The 9,326-nt window shown below is 55.4% G+C and overlaps 4 protein-coding genes across 4 annotated transcripts in view; 2 read left to right on the top strand and 2 right to left on the bottom strand.

Moving 5' to 3' along the window:
- Window positions 1–2,406, top strand: part of GUITHDRAFT_143091 (hypothetical protein) — a gene marked incomplete at both ends in the record, with an annotated part of 6,256 nt that extends 3,850 nt beyond the window's left edge. Inside the window, 8 exon segments of the mRNA XM_005826840.1 lie at window positions 301–374; window positions 423–593; window positions 943–962; window positions 982–1,052; window positions 1,274–1,487; window positions 1,700–1,901; window positions 2,090–2,173; window positions 2,332–2,406. Coding sequence (XP_005826897.1) covers window positions 301–374; window positions 423–593; window positions 943–962; window positions 982–1,052; window positions 1,274–1,487; window positions 1,700–1,901; window positions 2,090–2,173; window positions 2,332–2,406 — 911 coding nt within the window.
- A 503-nt stretch (window positions 2,407–2,909) lies between these two features.
- GUITHDRAFT_76000 (hypothetical protein) lies at window positions 2,910–3,271 on the bottom strand (the record flags this gene model as incomplete). Its single annotated transcript, XM_005826839.1, has 2 exons — window positions 2,910–3,061; window positions 3,112–3,271. Coding segments are annotated over 2 exons (312 nt in total), but the record flags the coding sequence as incomplete, so codon positions are not given.
- Window positions 3,272–4,567: 1,296 nt separating this feature from the next.
- On the bottom strand, window positions 4,568–6,001 carry GUITHDRAFT_143089 (hypothetical protein; the record flags this gene model as incomplete). Its single annotated transcript, XM_005826838.1, has 3 exons — window positions 4,568–4,607; window positions 4,678–5,795; window positions 5,963–6,001. The coding sequence occupies 3 exons, from the start codon at window positions 5,999–6,001 to the stop codon at window positions 4,568–4,570; spliced, it is 1,197 nt and encodes a 398-aa protein (XP_005826895.1).
- Window positions 6,002–6,873: 872 nt separating this feature from the next.
- GUITHDRAFT_113906 (hypothetical protein) lies at window positions 6,874–9,326 on the top strand (the record flags this gene model as incomplete). The annotated part of the gene is made up of 8 exons (XM_005826837.1): window positions 6,874–7,243; window positions 7,285–7,574; window positions 7,748–7,786; window positions 7,844–7,897; window positions 8,539–8,643; window positions 8,704–8,816; window positions 8,885–9,028; window positions 9,239–9,326. 8 exons carry the CDS (start codon window positions 6,874–6,876, stop codon window positions 9,324–9,326), a joined length of 1,203 nt encoding a protein of 400 aa, XP_005826894.1.

Raw genomic sequence — 9,326 nt, 5'->3', positions numbered from 1 at the left:
AGGAGGAGGAGGAGGAAGATTTGATCCAGCTGTTCGTCAAGCTCCCTCTGGGAAACACAGTCTGCCTCTCCGGTTTTCACTCGCAGTCCTCCATCGCTCAGCTGAAGAGAGGTAGAGAACCCTTCGCAACTCCAACTCCACCTCCTCCTCCTCCTCTTCCCGCCCCCCCCCTCTTTCTTGCCTCCTCCTCCTCCTCCTTTCTTCTTCCTCCTCTTCTTCTTCCTCCTCTTCCTCCTTTCTTCTTCTTTCTCCTCTTCCTCCTCCTCCTCCTCCTCCTCTTCCTCCTCAAGTGATTCGCAGCTTTGCGCGATCTCGAGCATCAGACAGGAGGAGCACAGGCAAGGCAGAGCATGAAGAGGAGGAGCAAAAAGAATGTATGAAGAAACGATGAGAAGTGGTCTCACATATGACGAATTGAGTAGGACAGCCAGACTCCTTCCTCCTCCTCCTCCTCCTCCTCCTCCTCCAACTTAGCAGAAATGCGACTTTGCTATGGAGGAAGAGACCTGGTGGATGAAGGAAGAAGCATCGAGTCCTACGATATTCGCACAGGCGCGACCATCTTCGCGTTGCTCCGCTTGCTGGGGGGGCAGGTGACGATGTTTCTTCCCTCCCCTACTCACTCTCCCTTCCTTCCTTGCCCCCTCCCTCTCTCCCTCCCGTCACTCACCTACTCCCTCACTTGCTTCCTTTCTCACTCACTTTCACTCATCACTTCCTTCATTTCCCCCTTCTTGCTTTTCGGGCCTCATCATCATCATTATCACCACCACCATCATCTCCTCCTCCTCCTCCTCCTCCTCCTCCTCCTCCTCCTCCTCCTCCTCCTCCTCAATCTTCTTTTTCTTATTCATCGTCGTCGTCGACGACTTGTTTTCTCCCACCTCCTCCGCTGCCTCGTCCCCCTCCCGCTACCCGCATTTCGACTTCTTCCTGCTCCAGCATCTCAATGCGAGGCGCAGGTTGTCGGAACCTCTGCAGGAGGAGCAGGGGAGAACCTCTGGCGGATGAGAAAGACGTCACTGACAACTACGTGGAGGACGTGGACGCAGGTGAGAGGAGGGAGGAACCTGTCCTCTATCATATCTCCCCTGCTCTCCCTGCTTTCTCCCTCCTTCCTTCTGCCTCCCTCCCTCTTTCTTTCCTCCTCCCTCCCTTCATGCACTCTTCCTGCCTCCCTGCCTCTCTCTTCTCCTCCTCTTCCTCCTTCATTCTTCCTCCTGCATCCCTGCCTCTCCCCTCCTCTCCTCACGCCCTCTGCTCTCTATCCCAGGTCCCTTCCTCGATGGCCGTCCTGTAGATCCCATGAAGGACTACTCGCGCCGCTCCCACGTGCAGACCAAGTTTCACAGCAGGGACCGCATCACCCGTCCAGCTCATCGCCCGCTGGCCTTCAAGCGCCTGGTAACAGGAGGGAACTTGATCCGAAAAGTCCTCGAGGGAAGAGGGCTGTACATGTGCTGCTGGAAGCACGTCCCAGGAGCCAAGTATGCTTCCGCCCCGTCCCCTCTTCTCCCTCTCTCCCCTCCTCCTCTTCCCTCTTCCCTCTTCCTCTCAGCTCCTTCGTGTCTCCTTCCTCTTCCCTCCTCCTCCTCTCCTTCCTACCCTCCTCCACTTCCTACCCGCAGACCTCTCAACTCATCTCCTCCTCCTTCACCTCCTCCCGTCCTCCCCCTCCTCTTCACCATCAACCTCGCAGGTACTGTCAGGACTTCTGCTTCACCAACGCCTCCTCTTGGGGCTGGTCGTCTCGCCGCCATCGCCTTGTCACCATCGGCCCAGACCTCGAGAGGGACCCGGAGGTTGGCAACTGGCCTGATATGGACTCACCTTTCGTCGACGCCTGCGCCAACAGCAACGGGAGGTGCGAGTTTGCTACTGGACAGCAGTACTGGAGAAAGGTCCTCCTCCTGTCTCCTCCTCCACCCCACCCCAATCCCGCCTTTCCTTCTCTTTTCCTTCCTTCCCCCCATACCACCCCGCTCGTGCCTTGCCCCACGTCCTCTCGCTCAAACTTCAGTCTCCTTCGCCACTCCTCTTCATTTCTCGCCTCCTCCTTCTGCGTCCTGGCCCTCACGTTCCCCTCCAGTACCCCCGACAGAAACGAGCCCTGGAGAACGAGGAAGCGGCCAAGCTCTGCGCCTTTGACACGGACTTATACTACCCTCGTCAGGTGAACCTCTCTAGACTACCTCTCCTCCTCTGCTCCACACTATCGCTCCTCCTCTCTACACTACCTCTCCTCCCCACATGAATTTTCTTCATCTTTCTTCACTGTCTGTTTTGCTCTTCTCCTGACTCATGCTGTCGTTTGAATTCATGCTTCTTCAGGAGCGGCTCGGAGAGGCAGAGAGTCCTGGCGTGGGTCCGCTACACTTCTACCAGATCAGACGCTCTATGAGATGAGTAGGAGCGGGAGCGGGAGCGTGAGCAGGAGAAAACGTCATATTAGAATGAGAAGGAAAAGGTTGACCATGATAGCTAGACAAAAGAAGAACGGAAAGAGGAGAAGGAGCAGGAGAACGAGGAGGAGGATGGGAGGAAGGCGGGATGGGATGGGTAGCAGTGATCGCCACGGGCTCTAGTAAACGAAGGTCCACATTCGAAGATACTCAGCCACGTCATCGTAACCTTCGTACTGCAGGACGGTTAAATCCCTTCCTCCCCCTTTCCTCCTCCTCTTCCTCCTTCTTCCTCCTCTCCTCCTCCATCTTACAGTCGCATAGTCAAATGCCGTCCCTCCTTCATACAGCGGAAGCTTGTCCGGCCCAGCATCTTCCATCCCTGCACACGGAGCATGAGCGAGGGGAGGGATCAACAGCAAGTTGACGCAGGGAGAGGACGCTCACATGGAGGCAGCTCTGCGATGGCCTCGCGGGCTCCAGGGATGGCGTCGAGCTGGGGCATAGTCAGGTCAGGAACGGAGCGGGCAGGGGAGGGGTAGGAGCAGGAGCAGGAGCAGGAGGAGGAGCAGGTACATCGATCGGCATGGGAAAGTCTTTGATCTTGGCATCAGCTCCACATTGGATCAGCTTTTCCACTACGTCTAGATGCCCCTGCGCTGCTCAGCAGCTGTTCAGCACGAGGGCCACGAGTTCTCCTCCTCCCTACCGGCAGCCTGATGCAGAGGCGTGCGTCCTCCTGACTCCTGCAGGTTCACGTTCGCTCCTGCCTGAATCAGCAGCTCCACTACTTTAAGTTTCCCTTGGAATGCCGCCCTATGCAGCGCAGAGAACCCGGCAAAGTCCACCTGGTTCACGTTGGCTCCAGCCTGCTGTGGAGGTTAGCGGGAGCCATAGGGAGATGAACGTTGGGACGACAAGGATACAGTGCGGTGTAAAGGAAGGTAGGAGGGGCGAATGCAGAAGAGGGGGAGGGAGAGAACGGGTAAGGCGAAAAGGAGCAACTGGAGGGGGGCGGGGACTGCGGATAGGAGGAGTGAAGGGACGGGGAAGGTGGAAGGGAAGTGTTGTGGAAACTCTCAGCATTCCTGAAGGAGCTTCTTCACAGCTTCAGCATCCCCGTACTCGGCAGCGTCTCCTAGCTTCACGTCCAGCGGGACCTCCTGGAAGTTCTCGGGGCTGAGGTCAGGGGTGAGGTCATACCCAGCTTGTATCCATCGCTCAGCATTCGAGGGCTGATACAGCCCCTGGCTCCCTCCCCTGAGCCGTTCGCCTCTCCCCAGCCCCTTCCTCTCTCCTACATTTCCCTTCTCTGTCCAGGTCGAGACCTTCACTGCCCGAGAGGACACTGTCACTGTCTCCATGTGCCGACAAACGGAGACCGCAGACGGAACTGCTGTAGGAGCGGAAGGCAAGACGAGGAAGAGAAGGAGGATGGCAGCAAGCAAGCTTGCTCTAGCATGTCCACATAAAGACTTCGCCATGGTCAACAGCCCACTCCCTCGCATCCCCTCACGCTCTCCTGCCCTCCCGCCATACCCTCCTGCCTGCCATTGTTCAACAAATTTCAACCCTCATCCCCTCTCATTCACTGCCAGTCCAGCCCCTCGTCTGGCGCAGTTTCAATTACTTGAACTTGCCAACAGCTTGCCAAGTTGAACTCCACAAAAGGGTTGGCCCGCAGTTACATACTACTACTTTGCTCCGGTTTGCCTTTCCTTTTTCAGTCAATACAACTACTACTGTACAGGCTACTGCTCTTCAAAGTTTGCCTGATCCTTCAAGTTGTTCCCCTGCTTGTCGTGCATGACCGCCGTCGCTCGTGTGGTAGGATCTGAGTGTTTCCTAGTTGTGCGATGATGAGGCTCTTGACTGACTCAGTGAAGTTCCTCATTCCGGTTCCGGCACAAAAACAAGGATCTACGTGACTCTCGCAGTGAGACCTTCATGCTCCGGGCCTCTACTCCCGAGGCTTTCAAGTGTCGTGACCGTTCAGCTCAGTCTCGAGGGACTGAGGCTATCTTATCCTCAAGGTCAGCTCAGTGTTGATGTCTGCATGACTGTCATACCGTACAAGTCTATTCCTAGTCTATTACTCCCTTCTCGTTATTCTGTTACCATTCAAGTGTTTGAGGTCAAACCCCTGCGCCTCAATGCCGGCCCTCCTACCCGCGATGAGTCCCGACGACCCCCGCCCTCCTCATCCTGCAAGCCATTCATCCTGCTACACAGCAACTTCACGTCCGCACCTGATCACTTCCTCCCCTGCTTGTACCTGCTGCTCCCTCCCCCGCACTCCTTGCAGACCGATCGCTGCCGCCCGTGCTCGCATATGCTGCTGCCCCCGCACTTCTTGCAGACCGATCGCCGCCGCCCGTGCTCGCATATGCTGCTGCCCCCGCATCCCTTGCAGACCGATCGCTGCCGCCCGTGCTCGCATATGCTTCCTCCCCCGCACTCCTTGCATCCCGATCGGACCCGCCCGTGCTCGCATATGCTGCCGCCCCCGCATCCCTGGCAGACCGATCGCCGCCGCCCGTGCTCGCATATGCTCCCTCCCCCGCATCCCTGGCAGACCGATCGGACCCGCCCATGCTCGCATATGCTGCTGCCCCCGCATTGCTTGCATTGCGATCGGACCCGCCCGTGCTCGCATATGCTGCTGCCCCCACATTCCTTGCAGACCGATCGGACCCGCCCATGCTCGCATATGCTGCTGCCCCCGCATCCCTTGCATCTCGATCGGACCCGCCCATGCTCGCATATGCTGCTGCCCCCGCACTCCTTGCATCTCGATCGGACCCGCCCATGCTCGCATATGCTGCTGCCCCCGCATCCCTTGCAGCCCGATCGCCGCCGCCCGTGCTCGCATATGCTGCTGCCCCCGCATCCCTTGCATCCCGATCGGACCCGCCCGTGCTCGCATATGCTGCTGCCCCCGCAGTCTTTGCAGACCGATCGCTGCCGCCCGTGCTCGCATATGCTGCTGCCCCCGCATCCCTTGCAGACCGATCGGACCCGCCCGTGCTCGCATATGCTGCTGCCCCCGCACTCCTTGCATCTCGATCGCCGCCGCCCGTGCTCGCATATGCTGCTGCCCCCGCAGTCTTTGCAGACCGATCGCCGCCGCCCGTGCTCGCATATGCTGCTGCCCCCGCATCCCTTGCATCCCGATCGCTGCCGCCCGTGCTTGCATATGCTGCCGCCCCCGCAATCCTTGCAGCCCGATCGGACCCGCCCGTGCTCGCATATGCTTCCTCCCCCGCATCCCTTGCAGCCCGATCGCTGCCGCCCGTGCTCGCATATGCTGCTGCCCCCGCAGTCCTTGCAGCCCGATCGGACCCGCCCGTGCTCGCATATGCTGCTGCCCCCGCATTGCTTGCATTGCGATCGCTGCCGCCCTTGCTCGCATAGCTTCCTTCGTATTCGTTTGGTCTCCCTCCCTCCTCCGTCTGTTTCGTCCGCTTGCCTCCCTTCTGTCTTCGTGTCTGATCCCTCCAGCCTCCTCCTTTTGCTCGACATCCTGGTCTATTTTAATCCACTTCATCCCCCTCATGCACCAGCTGTTTGCCCTCGTACCCGCTCGTACCCAAGGCCATTATTGAATGACATGATTGAATGATTCAACGTTGCCTCAGTTGTTGCCTCAGGTTTTCCCGCCTATTCCCCCAAGTTTGTGGCAAAAACCACAGCAACCTCGGAAATGCAGACTGACGAGAGAGGAGGGAGCTTAGAACAGGATCACCAACAAGTAGAGGAACAAGAAGAAGTAGAAGAAGAAATGCAAGATCAACAAGAAGGACAGGAACAAGAAGAAGTACAAGAAGAAGTACAAGAAATGCAATCAAGTACAAATCCGCAAGGAAAGAATGAGAATGAACTAGAAGCACATGAAAGTGACGAAGAAGAAGTACAAGATCAACAGGTACAAGAAGAAACTTCACTGGCTGAGTACAACAAGTCCCGGTACAAGCGCAGCAAGGAGCAGAGCAAGGACCGGTACAAGTGCAGCAAGGAGCAGAGCAAGGACCGGTACAAGTGCAGTACTGGCAAGGAGAGCATGAGGAGGATCAAGGGAGCAGCGATGTCTTTGTGTCCATACTATGCACGTGACTACGGCCGGGCTCTCGCCATGTCTTCAAGTCGACTGTGCTCTCTCACTTCCCGGAAGCAACGCCTGGCTGCAGGCGCGGGCGACTGTTTCTCTCCGTCAGGAGTGCTCGTCACCTGGCTGAGCCTGAGCCTGAGCGGGTTCTCCTCCCACGAGAGCATCGACCAGCTCAACCGTCTCACAGGCCTCGTACCGTCCGAATTGATCAAGGCCCGGGGAAAAGTCCGCTTCAAAGCCATCGCCAAGTCAGAGCACAAGGCTGGGGATCCCTATCAGGCAGACCTCTGCCTCTCTTTCGACAAGGATCTTTACCTCAGTCATATGTTCCAAAACCTCAGAGGATGATCGGATGTTCAATCGATGTGGCCGCTCCATCACAGCAACGAGTCTTTCAAGAACGTGTTTGTCAAGAGCGGAGATTACATCTGCTTCGAGATCACTGAATCGACAAGCAAAATCCCGGAAAAGATCTACCAGCTTTCTCGACTATACGTGGTACTGAAGGACTCAGGCTTCATCGGGAAATCCTCTCGGATCGCTGCTATGGGCATCATAGTCGACAGTGACAGAGAAGAGTTTCCAATAGCTGCGGAAAAAGCCAGAAATTTCCTCAAGGGAGTGGCAAACACTCCTGACCTAGCAAAGAATATGATCAACTCAAGCATACCGACTTTCCTTTTGCACGTTCCGATGCCTAACATCTACAGCTCGATAGAAAGACTCAAGGAGGGTCAATCTCAGAACCATCAGATCCTTGAAACGCAAGAACAGATGGCTTGCCAAAGCAAATAGAAGAGCTTGCAAATGGTGAAGATGAGATGAAGATTGAAATGAAAAAGCAAATGGCAGAGCTTGCAAATGGTCAAGAACAGATGAAGATTGATCAAGAACAGATGAAGATTGAAATGAAAAAGCAAATGGCAGAGCTTGCAAATGGTCAAGATCAGCAGATGCAAGAGCTGAAGCTCTGCATACAAGGGCTTGTAAATGGACAAGGGCAGTTTAAGAAGCAGGTAGAGCAGTCAAGACTTTGCGTAAAGAGGCTGATCGAGAGTCCCCAGGTCTTGGAGTTTCTACACGGCAAATCATTTTCAGACTCGTCAAACACCGGCGGACCTCAAGACACAGTCGTTGGCACTGAGGCGGCGCCTGCCCTTATCTCGATCATCCGATAGCACATGGTCAGGCCGCTTGTGGCACTGCCAGTCCGCTCCTGACACATCATGTGGTCCAGGCACTAACGACTCTCAGTGATATGGAGCAGCCTCTCAAGGTTGAGTGATAAGTTAGCCCTGAGCCTGATTTTCACTCCGTTTCTAACGAGCTGCAGAACTACAGCTGTGCATGTTTCAGCTCCGAGAAGTTTCTTGTATTCTCCAAGTGTGTGAGTCGTACATTATCATCTCACGGTAGTCAAATAGTCAAATTCAGTACTAGCCCCGTCCTGAGTCACGGTAAATGTGTGAACCCCGTCGACAGATTGCAGCTTGTCGTCCAGGCAACCATCTATTAATTTCACAGAACCGTGAATACAAAGTGACATATTTCTTAAGCCAAGAGAGCTCTTGTTCTTGGCAAATCGCCTAGTAGTAGTTTGGCAAGGCCCCGGTTTACAGTGCATCATCTAGCCCCGGGCCCAGTAACACATGTGTATTTCAATGATCTGAGACTTGAACAGCCGCCGGATGTGGTGGCATGTTGAAGCTGCCCCAATGCTGTCGTCGTGAAGCTCATCGAGATGTGCAGAAACGTTTGAGCAATCAAGCTATACTTATTCGGATGGACTTGAGAATTTCATCTCCCAATACTACTGATACAAACATTCAAGGTCTAGCTGACATGCAACGGAGAGGGAACGATGTCATCGTAATCATGATGCAGAAAATCCCTTCAAACTCTCAGTCGTATTCGGGCTAACCTTTCTGAGCGCCAGAGATCTTTGCTGGCACACCACTGCAGCTTCTCTACCCACTTCGAGTACCAGGCCACCCGGTTGATGACCTTCTGTCTAAGTTTACCCCTCAGCGCACGATTTGGCACTCAATCATGGAAAGTACAAACCTTGGGATCTTTGAGCAGCAGCTCATCAGCTTGGTGGCTGTCGCTGACACGTGTCTTCATGGATTGCCGGTTGACCTCCCGCCACACTGCGATGAATGCCACCCGGTGACCATCCGATCTTCTCCGCAGGCACCGCAGCTCGTTACGTACCAGGCGTTCCCAGCACCAGGCAGAACGTTTCCCAACATGGGTGATGGGATACCGGACTCGCTCGGAGCAGCAGCTCAGAGGAAGATCCGAGGGTATCGTAATGCATATGCTCACTGAGTCAGCACGTCCCGCCAAAGGCCTTTCTTCCCATCATCGCCAGCACTGATGGACTCTTGCAGGATGATGCGTTGCGCTTTCTGTGGTGGCTGGCGGATCGCTCGGCGAACAAGGAAACGGCAGCGCTGGATGGTCTCCAGCTCAAGGCCTCCCTGTCCTTCGCTGCCATCATCGCGGGTGCGTTCCGGTATGCGTCTCAAGCGTCCTTTGTTCGAAAGCCTTGTTGTATCCAGTCGCTCACTATGAGTGGCATGATGGGGGGGTCACGGTTTGCTCTTCATGCCATCTCCTTTCTGACTCACAGTGACGACATCTGAACTTATATCGGGGAGCTCAGCACAAAGGAAGTTATCTATCGCCCTTTCAACTTTGCAAATGGTGACAAAGCACTTGGCAGTAAGACTTTTGCCATTGGATTCTGCAGCAGACTCATGCTCTTCAAGAATGCTTCGGATGAAATCACGTCTATCCTCCAATGGCATTGA

The sequence above is a fragment of the Guillardia theta genome (genome assembly GCF_000315625.1).
Source record: "Guillardia theta CCMP2712 unplaced genomic scaffold GUITHscaffold_71, whole genome shotgun sequence".
In the NCBI taxonomy this organism is placed as follows: domain Eukaryota; class Cryptophyceae; order Pyrenomonadales; family Geminigeraceae; genus Guillardia; species Guillardia theta.
The sequence above is the reverse complement of the archived record's forward strand: the minus strand, read 5'-3'. Positions and strand labels throughout refer to the sequence as shown.